The 18,364-nt window shown below is 36.6% G+C and overlaps 1 protein-coding gene across 2 annotated transcripts in view; it reads left to right on the forward strand.

Annotated features, from left to right (window-relative positions):
* The window catches only part of NSMAF (neutral sphingomyelinase activation associated factor), a 54,869-nt gene that overhangs the window by 26,806 nt on the left and 9,699 nt on the right, over positions 1-18,364 (forward strand). For both annotated transcript variants that reach the window (XM_019756949.3, XM_074318974.2), the window contains 13 exons: positions 4,171-4,300; positions 5,944-6,015; positions 7,639-7,747; positions 9,766-9,942; positions 11,300-11,379; positions 11,914-12,004; positions 12,103-12,166; positions 12,988-13,039; positions 13,239-13,359; positions 13,753-13,884; positions 14,612-14,654; positions 14,951-15,114; positions 16,587-16,695. In XM_019756949.3, the coding sequence (XP_019612508.1) occupies positions 4,171-4,300; positions 5,944-6,015; positions 7,639-7,747; positions 9,766-9,942; positions 11,300-11,379; positions 11,914-12,004; positions 12,103-12,166; positions 12,988-13,039; positions 13,239-13,359; positions 13,753-13,884; positions 14,612-14,654; positions 14,951-15,114; positions 16,587-16,695 (1,344 nt within the window). The remainder of the gene's footprint in view (positions 1-4,170; positions 4,301-5,943; positions 6,016-7,638; positions 7,748-9,765; positions 9,943-11,299; positions 11,380-11,913; positions 12,005-12,102; positions 12,167-12,987; positions 13,040-13,238; positions 13,360-13,752; positions 13,885-14,611; positions 14,655-14,950; positions 15,115-16,586; positions 16,696-18,364) is intronic.

Genomic DNA, 18,364 nt, shown 5'->3' on the forward strand with positions numbered 1-18,364 from the left:
TGAGTTCTGTGCTCCAGCTCTCTGTAGTATATGCAGTTCCCGAGGGTGCCATGTGGTCTCTGGGCTCTGAGCCTTTACATGTCCCGTCTGCTGAGGATACCCAGCCTCCTTCCTCTTCTGTACCTGACTAATTCTTCCTTCTTCTGATTTCAGCTTAACTGTCAGTTCTGGAAAGTCTATCCTGACCATTCAAGCTGTGATAGGTACCTTCCTCGTGTCCCATACGGACCAAGAGACTATATTCTTACTGATCTCATGTTTTCTTTCATTGATTTTCTTGGCTTTCTAAGTATACATTGCATTTTCTTCAAATAATTATACTTTAATGTTAACCTGTTCTCATGATGTATATGTATTATTCTTTTCATGTATTACTGGAATTGCTTTGCTAATATTTTGTAAAGGATTTTTACATCTATATTCATGAGAGATATTGCTCTAAATCTTTCTGTATTTGTCAAGTTTTGCTATTGCCAGGGGTTTGCCAATTTTATTAACCTGTTCAAAGAACGAACTTTTGACTTTATTAATATTTCTCTATTTTTCTAGTTTCTATAAAATTGATTTCCACTGTTATGATTTCCATCCTTCAACTTGCTTTGGGTTTAACTTGTTCTTTTTTTAGCTTCCTATGAACAAAGTTTAGATCACCTATTTTAGACCTTTATTTATAGTATAAGTAGTAAGCATAAATTTATATCTAAGCACTGCTTCAGCTGCATCCCACAAATTTTGGTGTTATGTTTTCATTATCATTCATGTAAAAATATTTTGTGATTTCCTTTGTCATTTCTTGTTTAACCCATGAGCTATTTAGAAATATGTTTTTAACTTCCACAGATTTGAGGAATTTATTTTATTACTTATTTCTAATGTAATATTACCTTGGTTCAGAGAATATACCCTATATGATTTCAATCTTTAGATTTTTTTTAAGATTTTTTTTTATGGCCTAACATATGGTCTGTCTTGGTGGATGTTTCATATGCCTTTGAAAGGAATGTGTGCTCTACTATTGTTGAATATAATGTTCTATAAATGGTCCAGTTGGTTGAAGATGGTTCAGATCATCTATACTTTATTGATTTTTTTTGTTGACTTGTTCTATCAGTTACTGAGAGATGGGTGTTAAAATTGACAGTGACGATTGTATAATTATTTTTTCCCTATTTCTGTCAATTTATGCCTCATGTATTGTAAAGCTCTGTTATAAGGTATACATACATTTAGATATGTAATGTCTTCTTAATGAAATGATCCCTTCATCATTATGAAATGTCCCTCCTTATCCTTAATATTCTTTGTCTTGAAGTCTATTTTGTCTTCTCTTAATGAAATCACACCAGTTTTCTTATGTGTTGTGATTGTGTGATTTTTTACTTTTACCTGTCAGTGTCTTTCTTCTGTTTCCAAAAAAAACACCCACTTTATATAGTAGTTGAGTCCTGCTTTTTATATAGTCTGACAATGATTGGTTTTTAATAGCAATATTTAATTCATTTATAATTACATAACTATTGACATAGTTTAAACCCACTATCTTAGTAGTTGTTCTTAGCATCTCGTTTGTTCTTTGTTTCTCTGATCCTCTTTTCTTGCCTTCTTTTGTGTAAATCTAGTATTCTTAAGTGTTCCATTTTATCTACTCTGTTGACTTTGTAGCTGTACCACTTTGTGTCATTTTTAGTGATCACTCTAGAGATTACAATATACACCTTGTACCATAGTGTACCTTCACATTATATTGTGCTACTTTACAACAATACAAGAACCTTACACAGTTTCCATTTAGCTTTTCCTGCTCATTGTGATCTTGTGGTCTTTTATTAAATTTCTGCATATACCATAAAACCCATATACATAGTGTTTTTATTTTTGCTTCAAAAAGTTATTAGGTTTTCTTTTTTTCCCCCTTCTTCCACCTCCCCCTCTCACCCCGGTTCAAGCTGTTTTTTCTCAGTCTAATTGTGTAGGACCAGCTCCCTGGCGGATGCTGGTGTTAGGAGCCTTGCATTCCCCCTGGCTGAGGCAGTCGGTCACCGGTGGTAGGTTCTGCCACTCACAGCAGCTCACGGCAACTCTTGTCGGCTGCTGGCCACTCACGATGACTGCGGGCCACTCATGCTGGCCACTGGCCGCTCATGGCAGCACACAGCAGCCCACAGCAGCCCATGGCAGCTCACCCAACCTCCAGCTGCTCATGGCAGCTCAGCTCCAGGGAGAGCTGTTGTTCACAATCTTAGCTGTAGAGGGCGCAGCTCACTGGCTCATGTGGGAATCCAACAGGTGACCTCCGTGTTAGGAGCAGGACTCTCCAACTACCTGAGCCACTGGGCTGGCCCAAGTTATTAGGTTTTTAAAGAATTTAGATACATACATATGTGTGTATGTAAATTAAAAATACTAAAAAACAATTGTTTCTGTTTACTCAGATATTTAAGTATTTACGCTTTCTGGTGACTTCTTTCCTTTCTGTGGACCTAGTGTTTCTTCTGATATTGTTTCTCTTCACCCTGAAGAAGTTTCTATAGCATTTCTTATAGTGCAGTTCTGTTGAAGTTGAATTCTCTTAGTTTTGTCTGTCTGAAAGTATCTTTATTTCACCTTCATTTTTGAAGGGTATTTTTTGTTGGCTATAGAATTCTAAATTGACAGGTTTTTCTTTCACTACTTTAAAAGATTTTTGTTCCATCGTATATTGGTGTTCATTGTTTCTTGTGAAAAGTCGTACCATTTGTATTGTTACCTATGTGTAAGGTATAGTTTTCTTTGTGCTTCTCCTGCTTAAAGATTTCAGAGTTTCAATGTGACATGAGTTTTTTCAGAACTGCAGTCTTGAATTCTCTGTCATTTAAGTCACATATTTCCATATCTTTAAGTTCCTTTTCTGGAGACTTTCCACTTTCTTTCTGAGCTGTCTTGTTGCCTTGGTTATTCATGGCAATTACTTGATTTATGATTTGTGATTTATGATTTCTCTTCCTAGACATCTACAGGAGTGGCTTCTGGAACAGTTTGATAGGAAGAGGTCTTTCTTTGTTTTGTTTACTTGTTGGTAGAATGTTTTATTTTCTCTCCAACTGCAGCCTTTTTTCTCTCTCACACGGTAGTGCTATGTTTTCTCTGCACTATTCCAGCTTCTCACACACTGGGGGGATTCCCTGGCAGACGGGCTTCTCCTCTGTTAATAGTTCATCTAGGTCACAGGGCGCAGTGTCCCAGTGGGTATGCGGAGAGCTTTTGATGTTCCAAAGCTCTTCCAGCTCCTGATTCAGAGCCCGTATGTTTCAGCAGTTCTGTTTACTCCTGCAGGGATCCGCCCAGATAGGTGGGGCCAGGGGCCGGGTGGGTTGTGAGGTGGCCCAGAGCAATGGCGGCAACCACCACCACAGCCGGTCCTGCTTCCACAGCTCCCTCCCCTATGCTGGAAGTAGTTGGGCTGCGAATCTGTCTGCGGTCCACAGTTCTCAGAACAGCAAATAATCTGTTCTTTTGATCTGACACTGCTACTGTTCCACTTCTAGCACCGGGCAGGTGGGGGCGGGGCGAGCTCTGGGAGGGGAGGGAGGGGGCTGCTAGTCTCTGTGCCTAAGGCTTCCATTCTCTGCTCGGCAGTGCGGGCTTAAACCACCGTTTTCAGCCTTTTTTCCTCAGTCTCTGCCGTGAGCGTTGGGTTCAGCCGTGTTATATGCTGCCCCCTCAGCCCTGTGGGCCATAAGCAAAGCCCTAGCAGTCCAAATTCTTCCCTCTCCTGCAGCTGCGGTAGTTCTGGGATGCAGCGAGCTCGGAGCACTGAGCTAGGTCTGCGTCCTGCTCCCGCGGAGCTCCGTCTCCACACTTCTCCCTTTCCTCCTCCCCCGCTCGCGCAATTCACCCACCTTTAGGTGAATTCAGTAATGGGCCTCTTTGTCTTGCCTGTCTGCTGTGCAGGGAGTCCTTTGTGGAGTTTTTGTTGTTCGATTAGTTGTAAATTCCAGGGGAGCTTTACAGAGGCTCACCTCACGCGGGTTTTATTTAAGCAATCAATTTATATTACCATTTATCTTATATTAAACCAGTGTTTATACAAATTTTATGCAAAGTCACACTGTAGCTCCTTTAGATAAAGTTAAACCTAGAGAGTAGATTGATTTCTGATTTTTTTTTTTTGCTGAAAAATCATATTCTCAGATTTCAAAGTGTTTCTGAAAAACTGCACATGGAATGCAAAGCAGAAATGGTGACACCTCTGGTGACAAATCCTGGACACGTGTGCATCACTGACACCAACCTGTATTTTCAACCTCTCAATGGGTACCCGGTAAGTGAAGACTGCAGGGTCAGATGGAGAGCTCCCTTAGCGTTGGAGCATTCACCTTGTGTTCTCCTTCCTATGAACTTGACTTCACCATCACAGTGTTCTCACATTTTGGTGAAGATCAAAATTACTGCCCCAACTCCCTCCAGCATCTGTGTATTTAACAAGCTCCCTATGTAATCCTTTGTAATCTGAGTTTGAGCTCTTCTGATCTATTTTCAGTCATTTTCGGGTTACTTGCTCTCAGTGCTGAGAAAAGAAACCCTGCCCCTCCCGGTTTTAGTAAAGGGTCATTGGAGTTTATACCTTTCTGCTCGGAGGCACTTCTGGAAGAGACCCATAATATGTACGATGATTAAGAAGAAATGGATGTCTTCTGTATATCTGCTTATATGTACACATATGTTGGTATTTCTTGTTTTTCCTTAATTACAAACGAAATCAGTAGGTCCTAATCTTTCCCAACAAAGCAGTATGAAGTGGTGCTCTTCTAGCTGGTTCAGAGATGCAGGCAGAGACTGGGCAGCTGTAATGTTCTTACTATGATGGTAGAAACAGTTTTCTCTTTCACAATGACTTCAGATTCACCAGGCCAGAAAGTAAAGATGAACTCAGATAGCTACACCAAAACTTGTGAAGATCTGTTGCTTTATCTAGATCTGGCCCCTTTCTGGAGTGGTTCATTAAAAGACCTGGACTCCTAATACACTCTGATAGTGCTGTTGGGCCATTTGGCAGGGCAGTTTAAACAACAGGAGTGTTTTCTGCTGTAGAAGGCTGTATCCTGGAAGCTCTCCGGGCTGGTCAGTCGTTGCAGGTCCCTAAAACATCCGATACTTCTCTAATGAAAGATGGTGCTATAATAATTCTGCCCACCAGGTGGCGGTGCACACTGGCCAAGCCCTCCGCTAGACACAATACCCATTGCCGAGGCATTCTCCAGTGGCATAAGAAACTGGCGTGGCCACTACTGTTACTGTAGCTTTGAGGTCAAAAACTTCTGGAAAAATATCTGAGTATGTGCCGTAGTCTCAGCCTCCATTTATCCCTCCCACTCAGGAGGAGGAAGGTAAACTTGTCGCCTTTTAGCCAGTCTCAGTGCCTTTTCTAACCTCATTTCTCTCTTACTAGCATTTTAAGGCTCTAGAGAAGCAAAAAAGTTGCCCTTCTCATAAAGAAAGAAAAAGTTTAGAGGCCCTGTTGTATACTTGTTTATGAGCCTTAATACACTATAATTTTTAAAGAGATAAAAAGATAGGAATCTAAAAAAAAGATGGATCAGTACTAAGCAAACTTGTTCTATAAAAAGACAGCAAAATTCCTGAGAGGTTATCTATACCAATCCTTTAATATTCCATATCGCTCAACAGCCTTGCAATAACCTGAAAGACAGATGAGTGCATTACCATATTTTTTGGTACCAGATGGCAGTAGGGGGATTTGTTCAGGGTCATAAAACAAGTGAAAAAGGGCAAACAAGAATGTAAAACCAGATATGCCTTGTTCTAAGATCTCCCTTTTCAATCATGTACTTGTAACACATCGGGAAGGCAAGATTAGGTCATTTTTCCCCCCCTTTCTAATACTAAAGGACAACTGATTGTGTCAGAATGATGACTTTTAAGATTGTCTTTTTACTTTTAAAGAAACCCGTGGTCCGCATAACACTCCAAGATGTCCGCCGCATTTACAAAAGGAGGCACGGCCTCATGCCTTTGGTGAGTTCAAATGGAATGTCAGTTCTAGGTGAATGATTGTCATACCTTCAGTTTAGCTAATGTTTTATTGACTTATAAACACCTACGACATGACTGAAAAGTACAAGTATGTTGTATTGTAAGCAAATGGACTCTGCATCTTGCTGTTCTTTCTTTTGGATGAGCTAGAAATTTATAAAGTAATAACTCCTTTCTCCACATAAGAGGGCTATTGCAAAATGTTTTTGGCTAGAGCTTCTCATTCCAGTGTTCTCAGAGTTTCTGGGTTTATACAGGGGTAATGTAGTGCTACTTGCCACCCCCTGTTGATAGCTATGTCTCAAAGTAAAACCTGGAAGCTAGTACAAAATTAATTCTTCAGTGGAGCTGCAGTATCTTCAGTTATCTTACATTCAACCTTCGAGCTTGGTAACAGAGAGAAATAAATAAAATAACCAGTTAAATCATGTGGGCAATTCTTCCAACCATTCCTCTCAATAAGCATATGTTCATACTTATTTTAGTCTTACATGCTTACCTTAGAAACCAATTCTCACATAAGCTGTGATTCCAAGGTGTTTTAATTTGACATCAATATAAATTCATTTTTTTTCCTTCGAAGATTAACCCATAACCTTGTGGCATTACAAAAGCATTGTGGAATTTTAAGCACATCATTTTAATTTTATATTTATGAAATTTATCTGTCTGCCTGTCTGTTTTACTTAAAAAGCTACTCCCTATTTCGAATGCTAATAGAGGATTATGGAAACATTCTATTAAAAATCTCTTCCTTTGGATATAGAAATACAGTTAGACAAAGAAAAGAAATTGACATTGATAAGTGTCTTCTGTGTACCAGGAAACTTATATATAATATTTTATTTATCATGACAATCCCTGTGAGGCAGATGGTATCCTGTTTTATAAAGAAATTGAGATTCCAAGAGTTAATTTCCTCTGTTCCTTGACTAGTAAATGGTGAAAGCCTGTGTTTGAACCAAGGACAACTCTGCTTTCATCATTTGTCTGTTCCTGTCCTATCTCTTCCTCACCAACAACATTCACAACACTCATAGTTTTCTTAAGTATAACTGCAAGTTATTAGTTGAATGGGTTATTCAATTATCAGTTTGTTGGGTTGAGATAATCATTTAATTTATAAAAGAAAGCTAAACATTTATGTTTGAAGGAGATACGTGAAGAAATGGATCAGCCAATTTTGCATTTCAAAATACTAAATTCACAAAAGCTATTATCAATAAAAGTATTCAACACCAAAAGGGATTTTGCAAAGTTAAAAGATACAAGTCTTGTTTTCAGGAGATATATATATATATATATATATAATTATATATGTATTATATATTATTATATATATATCTCCTGAAAACAAGTCTTGTTTTCAGGATATATATATATATTATATATAATATTATATATAATATATATATATTAAACATCTATATTTGTCTTGTATTCATATTCTCCAGCTATAAATTTGATTCAGAATATATATATTCTGAGAGAATATGAATACAAGACAAATATAGATGTTTATTTGAAAGGCTTTTATGTAGCTTATTGCAATTGCAAGATGAATAAAATGCTGTTTGTTTTATTTTTATCTTTCTGAATTTATAGGGCTTGGAAGTATTTTGCACAGAAGATGATCTGTGTTCTGACATCTACCTGAAGTTCTATGACCCTCAAGACAGAGATGACCTCTATTTTTATATAGCCACATATCTAGGTTTGGTGCTCACACTTAATTGTATATGTTCATATGAAGGTAGTCAACTCCTAAGTAACTGGGATAGGAAATAAGAGAAGAAACATGCTTTTTCTGTGTTATTCTAGTTAGTTGAATGGGTTATTCAATTATGAATTTGAATGAATTAAATTGTTCTTGTGTACAAAGTTTCCAGGTGACTAGAATTGCCTCCCTATGGTTCTACTTATTTCTTCTAGTTGGTAAACTCCAATTATGTGTTTTAAAAACTTTTGATAAATATATTTAAATGTTTTATTTTGTATTTTAACAACACCCAAGTTCACTGGATTATAAAGAATTCCCCTGATTATTTTTATGTCTAGTCATGTTTTATGTTAGTTTATGAAAACAATGTTAATTTATGAAAATCAAGACTCAGTTTTTCAATGTGAGATAGTGAGTTATCCAGTCATATGTTTGTGATCATTAACTGTGGTCTTAATTACGTGAACCTTCTGGGATCAGTATGGTAGCATGCGACTTAATGTGCTTTTAATTAATATTTCCTCAGTCTTCCATGGAAAATTGAACATTCCCACCTTTATCAGGAAAAAACACCTATATTTTTCTTTTCAAGCATAAGCATTTAAGTTCAATGGCTGAATTAAATTATTCTTATTTATCCAGTTGCCAGATGACTAGAATGGAATGACTTTTAAAAATAGATGTTAGGGTTTTATTAATACCATCTTAAATTGTTTGCTGTTCTAGTGTACAGTGAAACCATTTATGAGATATATAATGAAGTCCTCCCTTAGGAATGAAATTTCCTCTCAAGGAGGAATAGTTTATTTTCAATAAGGAGCACATTTTATTTTACAGAAGGTTTAGAATTTTTTTTTTCTTCTCACTAGTATTAAGCTATTCATTTTAACTTAATGCGTAAGTATAGCTTTGGTACAAGGTTACTGTTATCTCCTGTCTCCTGATTTAACTGTTTTCATTTTATTTTTCTAACTATAACAAGATTACAACAAAAAACTCAACTTTCATGGTGAGTCCTAAAATCTCAAGTCAAAACACTTGCCATGACCTAAAAAGTCTGCCGTCTATAAAGCTGTCCATTCTCTCTGAGCTTATTTCTAAGATTGTTCAGACTTTCTCTGAGGTATTCTGAGAATGGAAAATGAGGAGGATGGTGCTTTTATATTTAAAGCCCTTTCCTAGTATCTGATTAGACAAGAAACTTAGTAAAAGTAAATAGGAATAAATATTGAATCAACAAATGAGTTAGATAAGTTGCTTGATGCAGCCAATAAAAAGTTGAAAGCAGAATTTTTTGAACAAAATAGAACAGTTGACTCATTTTGTACTCTTTGAAAGGAAAGTTATCCTTGGTGCCATGTAATTTGTGATTCCATTTTTTCTGAGGTTATTTCTGGGGGTCGTCTTTCTGGTTCTTCTAGTTTGAGAAATCATGTCCTCCTGCCAAATATCTTTTTTCTCCTTTAACAGTTTCCTTGTTCCTCACATGCATAAATAATACAATCATTGACAGATTAGCAGTAGTGTATCTCTTCCAGGTCTGAAAGAAAACTAAAAGATTGCTTTGTTTTGATTTCATAACAAATGGAGGAAATAAGCTTTTACAAATGGCCATGGCTTCTAAAAGGCATTAAAACTCAAGCACAGTTGGAAAAATTCTTTGTTAGTTACATATTATCGATTATATATAATACAGTAAATATTATGTTACCATGTAATATTTGTATATTTGTTTCATACTTTTATATTTGTTCAATGCTATATATTTAATATACTCGTATATGATATGCATTCTAGCATATGTTGAGTAATTTTCCTTCCTGGATCCTCAAGATAGTTATACTTAATGGAACGACTGTTTAGTGAAAACAAACTGTAACCTACTTTTATTTTTCTTAAAATGTATTTTTCAAAAATGCACCAAAGGGCCCACATTTAAAGCATCCAGTTTTTACATGCTAAGTAAAAGTTAGCCAAGTTCAGTGGTGACCTTGAGGGCCCTTCCTCCTTAGAGCACCACGTCGCAGAGCGCACAGCAGAGAGCTACACGCTGCAGTGGCAGCGGGGGCACCTGTCCAACTACCAGTACCTCCTGCACCTCAACAACCTGGCCGACCGCAGCTGCAATGACCTGTCCCAGTACCCCGTATTTCCATGGATAATCAGTGATTATTGCAGTTCGGAACTGGGTAAATGCCACAAAGCGTAGTTTTTAAAGGAGAGTAAATTGTGTTGCAGAGTTATAATGTGATATTTGAACAACTTAGAACCCATTTTGATTTTATTACTGAAGATTGCCAGTTTTTATTTGAAGATCCTGGATAAGTGTTATATAAATTATATGTGGTTTATGTTTTCTCCACTGTCTCTTAATTTTTTTAATCCTAAAAAAAAAGTACTCACATACTTCTTAAAGGACATGACTAGAAAATATGTGTATGATTTTAAGCCAATGTTACCATTATTACCCATAAATACCAAGTTTTGAAATACTTTAGTTTTTCACTGTGAAAATTATCTCAGGTTATTATGTTATTTTTAAATTCACATTTAAAAATGTTCTATCATGATAGAACATTTAGTAAGTACTTAAGTATTCAAAAAAGAAATAAAAGTCATCAATAATTACATTACTGAGAGGTAGCCTTTTAAAAATTTTTTAATTATGGTTTAGAAAGAGCCATTTTAATTTTGTGGTATATATACTTCTCTCTCTCGTTATTTTAACAAAAATTGTGATTATATTGTAATTTTATTTTGTAATATTTTAAAATTGTATTGTGGACAATAAGTTCCTTTTCTCAGTTCACTTATTGAACCCTTGTACTTGAAAGAGATAACAGATTTTCTAGGAATATGATAATTTATTTATCTGATAATAGTCAGGTCCCTACCGTGTTTCCCCGAAAATAAGACCTGGCCAGACAGTCAGCTCTAATGTGTCTTTTGGAGCAAAAATTAATATAAGACCCAGTCTTATTTTAGTATAAGACTGGGTATAATATAATATAATATAATATAATATAATATAATATAATATAATATAATATAATAATACCGGTCTTATATTAATTTTTGCTCCAAAAGACACATTAGAGTTGATTGTCTGGCCAGGTCTTATTTTCGGGGAAACATGGTAGTTCTCAAATTATGCTGTTATCACAGAATAATAATATTCACTGTAATTCAAACTTACAAAGTAAATCTTAGTATATGAATAATAGCTTTTAAAATTTATTTTTGTTGTTTGGAATATAGAGTAGGTCTTTTTTTAAAAAGTCAATATTCAGGGCATTTTCAAATTAGAGATACTGCTCTTGAGTGGCTGTTGCTAACTTAAAACTCAAAAGTTCTCACCTTTACAGCTATATAAATAAACTATTAGAAATACTACCTATCTAATGGATGTGCCAATTTTCATAGAACTTTTTTGTGGAAATAAATGTGTGCATGTGAATCAGCTCAGGGGGATAATATTATTAAGCATAAGCTTGCTTGCTTCGTTTATTCTAATTAATTATTTTTTTTAAATGTGTTTAATTATAGATTTGTCAAATCCAGGAACCTTCCGGGATCTTAGTAAACCAGTAGGGGCCCTAAATAAAGAACGGCTGGAGAGATTATTGGTACGTGCATGTACTTAGGTATTCTGGGTTAACACGAAACTTAATGCACCATGACTTATGCTTTTATAGTGACTGAAATTCATTTCTCCACAACTTACGGGTGATATAGCCAGAGTGATCATACTTTGTCTTACTTCTCTCTCTGTCTCCTGCCTTCCCCCATGAATTTAGTTGCTCACCATTTGCATTTTCTGCCTGCAATTGAGGAAGTGTGAGGCTGACATGATTACAGGTTGATTGACTTATTTTCATGAAGTTGCTCTCTGGTAAATGGCACAAGAGGCACATGAAATCCATTCTGTTCAATCCAGCCCCAACATTGTTACCACTGAGCCAAGAAAAGCAAAATACTTGTCACAGGAATGCTGTGTTTATGCACAGATTTTCCCTCTTCATTTTATCTGTAATTTTCCTATTAAGAGAGAAATTAAGGAATTAAGGAATATAATATATCCATGCCATGATTTCTTTTCAGCTTTTTACTCCTTGAGTTATTATTTTCACTTAGCAATATTTTAATCCCATGTATTGTAGACGCGCTACCAGGAGATGCCAGAGCCAAAGTTCATGTATGGCAGTCACTACTCTTCCCCAGGTTATGTGCTGTTTTATCTTGTCAGGATTGGTAAGGTTCTTTATCATCACACTCGATTCAAAGGTATTTCACGTGGATGCTTCAGTATTTCTGTGATTTCACTTAACTCTGATTTTCTCCCCGTCTAGCACCAGAGTATATGCTGTGCCTGCAGAATGGAAGATTTGATAATGCAGATAGAATGTTCAACAGGTTTGCCATAAATGCCTCACTTACCATTTTTTAAACTTTATATATATACAGTATGTTTCAAAAAACTAGATATAACCAAAAATGTAAAGATATGTAAAAAAAAAATCACTAATTGTTATATCCATTCCTTTCAGGATTCTTTCGTGTGTGTGTGCACATAAATGTGAAAACATATTTAAATACTGTTTTTTTTCCCGCCTTTTGTAGCCTCGTATTAAATCTTGAAGTTTTCCCCATATTATTGTATCACATCCTAACACATGCCATACCATTTTCCCCCGAAAATAAGACCTAACCAGACAATCAACTCTAATGCGTATTTTGGGGCAAAAATTAATATAAAACCTGGTCTTATATTATATTATATAAGATCTGGTCTAATGTTATAGTAAAATAAGACCGGGTCCTATATTAATTTTTGCTCTAAAAGACGCATTAGAGCTGATTGTCCGGCTAGGTCTTATTTTGAGAGAAACATGGTAATATATTTTAAATATTTATTTCAGCTATTAACATTTCTCTATTGTTGGACATTTAGACTGTTTTCAGCATTTTATTATTCTAAATAATTCTGCAATGAATCAAATGCAATTCCCAGTGAGTGCGTAACTTTTTTTAATTGTAAAAGTATTTCCTTACTCTCCCCCGAAACATCAGAAATTATCAAAAGGAAAATAAAGTTCACTTGGCATCCCACCAAGCTGAGATAATATGTATTGTTAACCTTTTAGTCTCTGTCTTTCCAATCTCAGAGAAAGTGCTATGGTTGCTGTTTCCATATACTAGACTTAAAATCAGTTGAATTTTTTTTTCATTTTTAGTATTGCAGAAACTTGGAAAAACTGTTTGGATGGTGCAACAGATTTTAAAGAGGTAAGCAGTTTAAAAAAGCTAATGTATAAAAACGTCAAATCACTATATTGTACACCCGAAATTAATATAACCAGTATAAGACTGTACACCAACTCTACTTAAATAAAAATAAATATCTAAATAGTTCATGATTCACTGGGCTTGTGGTTTCTGCTTTAAAAATGTTTATTGCTGTTTTTCTACCCCCTGAAACTTTCAGTTGATTCCAGAATTCTATGGTGATGATGTCAACTTTTTAGTCAATAATCTGAAGCTGGATTTGGGGAAGAGACAAGGAGGGCAGATGGTTGATGATGTAGAGCTTCCCTCTTGGGCACAAAGTGAGTACCACCTTGGAGGTATTGCATTACAGAAATTGTTTACCTAGTAGTAAAGTTTCACTAGTATTAATTATTTAGTTGCCTACATTTTGAAATAACAGCATAATTCTCTATCTAAATGAGATAGTATCAGTCCTTTTCCAAATCGGAAGTATTCTATGAGTCTATGATGTAAAAACATTGATGTATGTATATTTGAGAAACCTGAATGCTGTGAAAATGATTTTACCACTTTCTCCCTCACAAAATTTATATTTTATATGATGGAGGAACTCATTAAGAGATATGTGCCCCTTGTCTGTCCTAGAAGCTTTATCTACATGTGGATAGACAAAAGAAATGAGAGAAAATAAAATGGAGGCTGTGATGTTTTGATCACGTCTAATCTAATAGGTCCCGAGGACTTTCTGCAGAAGAGCAAAGATGCACTGGAAAGTAATTACGTGTCAGAGCACCTTCACGAGTGGATTGATCTAATATTTGGCTACAAGCAAAAAGGAAGTGAGGCCGTTGGGGCTCATAATGGTATGTAATAGTGTAAGTTCATTTAGTGTTTGATGAAAACAAAACAACCACGCCTTCCCACCCCCAAAAAAATGAAGGCAGAGTGGTCAAGCTTATTTCTTTAACAGAAGCATCTTCAATCAGCAGACCATGCCTCCTGGCTCAGTGATCCTGGATTAGATAAATACTGAGCAACAGAGGAGGAAGTACTTTTGCCTAAGGAACGTCTGTTTCACCATGATCCTAATTTTAGCATGTACTCTCCATCCCGTTTGATAATTCCAATTAAAACTCAATCAAAACACGATAGAACAGCAGCCTCAGCTGCTATGAAGGACGCCAGAATTTCTTTGTAACTGAGCAGAAAGAAACCAGCACTAACACACCTCATCAGTCGCAGTTCTTACCTGCCTCCAGGTGCCGCAGTGTGATGACAAGGAAGTGGAGCTGGCAGCTGGGGCCTGATTCCTCACAGGTCCTTGCCCACGGCAGAGTGGCTGGGGCTATCCCTCAGGGGGAGATAATGCTGACTGGGAAAGACGCTGAGATAACCTGCCAATTAGATTTCTGCTCAGAAAAAGATGATTCAAACTGATATTTACTGAAGTTGGATATTAGTCTGTTTTGCAAAGTGAAAATCAGTTTATTTTAATAAAAGTGTAAAGTTATTGGGTTTTAAAATTCTGAACAGAGTATAACATAACTGAACAGTACATCTTTCAATAGTGTTTTCCATCTCTCTTTTCAGTATTTCACCCCCTGACCTATGAAGGCGGCGTAGACTTGAACAGGTACTAATGTCTATGAGTTATAAAATACCTCTAACTAAATGATTAAGGCAGTTATTTAATAATATGAAAGTATGGAAATTTTACAACAAATTGTATCTTGCTTTCACCATTATGTGAGTTACGGAGCCTCAGAAAATTATCAAAAAAATCTATGATGAGGTTGAGACCATCCCGGCACATAGTTGCTGTTAGTATTGGAAGGTTAATGTCTCCTGTTGATCTGCATTATTTGAAACGTGTGCTTGCAGGGAACCGAGCTTAGGGGTTCACTGCATTCTTTGTGTTCTGTTCTAAAGCATCGAGGATCCTGATGAGAAAGTAGCCATGCTAACCCAAATCCTGGAATTTGGGCAGACCCCAAAACAGCTCTTTGTGACACCACATCCTCGAAGGATCACCCCCAAGTCTAAAAGTTTGTCCCAAATCTCCAGTCATTGTGCTTCCATCGCAGATTCTCCAGGTAAATTTTTCAAAGAGATTAAGTGTGAACACCTTTTTCTCTTTTGTGACTAAGATGTTTCTGATGATTCTGCAGAGAACAAACATGAACTGTGCTGCTGCTTAGAGATGATTGTTTTACCATCTTATTGTGGTGCTGCGGAAAAAACAAACCCATTTTTGTTGTTTTGTTTGTTTTTAACTAGTGACTTTAAAGGAAATCAAATTACTTTTACTTTCTGGTAATTTGAGACTTGGCAATATTTTTGTTGTTGTTAACGGTTATGGTTCTGTTTCTTTTTTGTGCTTTTCCAAGCTGGTGTTTGCTTCTTAGCTATTTCCTTTTTCACATTGGCACATCCTGGCCATAGCTGCTTTAACAGTCACCATCCACCCTATGCTTTCCTACTCTGTCCCAGAAATGACTTCCTCTGTCTCTAATTCTCCTCTCCCATCCCCACATACATATCTTGATTTCAAGGTTCTGTGTTTTCTTTATTTGATTGCGTTTTTTTATTCAATCATTTGACAGATGTTTTCAGACTATTCTGTGCCAGACATATGGTAGGTGCTCAAATGAACTTGATCCTGTTTTCGCATCTAGTATTTGGAGAAGAAGGAAAGAGCCCTCACTTTCATCCAGTTACCCATGTTTCCTGTTCCACATAAGATAGCCTCAAACTTACAGGCTCTCAGGAGTTTGACACTATATGGAACTTCAAGAGCAAAATCACTTGATTTTTTAATTATTTCCAGTTCTACTGCCTGTTCCAGGCACATTCAGTCTCTTAGGCACACACAGCTGAGCATGCTCTGAAGCTTGGAGGAATAGCTGGCTAGAGTCACGTGACCCGGGGCTGGCTGGGAATGCTTCTCGAAGACATAACCCCACACGGTTAAGTCATAAAGACCATAGGAGTATCTTGTGATGCCTCTTAAACCCATGCCCTGCTTAGTCACCAGGTTCATAACTCTGTCTTGTGATTCTTTTATCCAGCCCTTCTTAGAACAGAAGTGACAGGATTATTTAGTCCCGTCTAGGAGCACTTGGAGGAATTGCTTTTATCTGCTTTCTCCTCCTCAAAACTGAAACAAAACTGCCGCATTCTTAGCGAACTGAATCATCCACCGTCAGATGTTTGCAAAGATTACTGACAAGGAAATGGTTATTCAGTGTTGTAGTTCCTGAAGTTCCCAAGTTACAAGCCAAGTGAAAACTTTGCAAACATTGATAAAAGTATAAAAAGACTCTAGTATTCAAAGATGCTTTTTAATCTTTCTCCAAATGACTTGTATTTAGATTGTCTACCTCATTGTTGTTCCTTGACTAACATAGAGCTATCTATCAAGTACATTCAAAGCTGTTATATTTTGGTGGGATATTTTGTATTCTTGGTTGTTTGATTTTAATAGAAAATATTGTGACTCTGATGCTTGTTGTCTGTGATGCTTGTTAGTAATTTAGTTGACTCACATAGCAATAATTCAATGTAGTCTCTCCAGCTGAAGAGTCTTTTGAAGACCTGACTGAAGAAAGCAAAACACTGGCCTGGAATAACATCGCCAAACTGCAGTTACACGAGCAACATAAAATTCACAAAGAGTAAGAATGTCTCTGTGCCGTCTTCGCAGAAGTTAGGGGTCTTGGCCTGGGGTGAAAATGTTTTAAGCTGAGTCAAGGGGGAAATTAATTCTCTTTCGGTATCATCTTAATTGTTTTTTATCCCCTCAAAATGTCTTTAGTGATCAGCCACATGAAGTCTATGTAGCAAGGGAGAGCTGGGCACAAAATGGATTTGTGCTGGCCCACCACACTGTGTCAGTTCTGTGTCAGTCATTCTAGAGCAAGAAATGGGGTCTGTAGACAGCAGGTGGCTTTGTCCCTCTCAAACTGGGATGTACAGCTCCCCGAGTCTGATTGTGTGAAGCTATGGGATAAACATGGGGTATCTTACTTAAATATTGAATTTGCTGATGTTGTAAGGGAAAAAATATTTTTAAAAAATGATAAGAAACGTGTGTGTGTGTGTGTATACAGAGGGTGCCAAAAATGTGTACAAGTGGACACTTTGGTCAACGTTGCTCAAGCAGTTCGCCATAATCAGAATTGTCTGGAAGCTGATGGTAACCACTTTGATCACCTCTTGTAATTGTAGAAGTCAAACGTGACTTGTATTCATCTTTTGTTATCGGTATATAGCATTACAATTTTAATAGTTTTTTCCTTTCTTAAAATGTGTATACATTTTTTGGCACACTCTGTATGTGTGTATATATATGTATATGTATATGTATGTGTGTATATATGTATATATGTGTGTGTATATATGTATATATATGTGTGTATATATATACACATATATGTTTATATATATACTTATATATATATAAACATATATATGTGTGTGTTTATATATATATATATATATATATATATATATATATATAGAGAGAGAGAGAGAGAGAGAGAGAGAGAGAGAGAGAGAGAGAGATAGAACATTGAGAAGTTCACAGGGATTTTAAAAAGAATACCTACACTACCAAGAAATTGTGCTTGCTGTTGGACCCAGAGAGCTGATGAGTGTTCCTCGTCTTCTGCCAAGGATATTTACAAAACACTTGGGTAGAAAGGAAGGTTTGAGCAGCACTGATGTTGCCTCATCCACCCTGTTGCCGATAAGAAAACCCAGGCCCAGAGACAAATGTTAGACATCCTGTCTAACATTTTGATACCACGTACACCGTTGGTCATGCGTGAAATGGAATGTGCCAGTCTAGTTCAGAACAGTGGTTTAAAACCAGAGCACAGCCTCTTGAAAAGAATACATAATTCCTCCTTATTCGTGATAACAATGGCTTTTCTTCTCTCAACTTCTCTAAATGGCATGTAGAAAGGGGCCTTGTCATCCAGGCAGTGAAGACATGAAGGAATCTTTACCAGGACCTGCTAGAACCAGACAGTCGTATCATTACTGCACAGATGCTGCGTAAATTCAATTCAGTAATGAAGCAAGTGAAGTGATTGTAAAGAAGAGTTTCAGTAATTTGAGTGATGGTCAAGTAAGGTGGAATTGAAGAAGAAGCATTAGTAGTTTCCCAGTTGTCAGAAATATTTTAAACTTCGAATGTGGCAGCTAGGGAAGGGAAGAATGGGAATGTTTTCTAGGCACAGGTATTGCCAAAACACAATTAGAAGTTGCCAAGCGATGGTTTGTTAATGGCTGGTCTCCTGTGGGATAGATCCAGCCAACGAGCTGTGGAGAAAAAAAAAT

The sequence above is a fragment of the Rhinolophus sinicus genome, chromosome 7, assembly GCF_057876585.1.
Source record: "Rhinolophus sinicus isolate RSI-liver-muscle chromosome 7, RSI-T2T, whole genome shotgun sequence".
Taxonomy (NCBI): domain Eukaryota; kingdom Metazoa; phylum Chordata; class Mammalia; order Chiroptera; family Rhinolophidae; genus Rhinolophus; species Rhinolophus sinicus.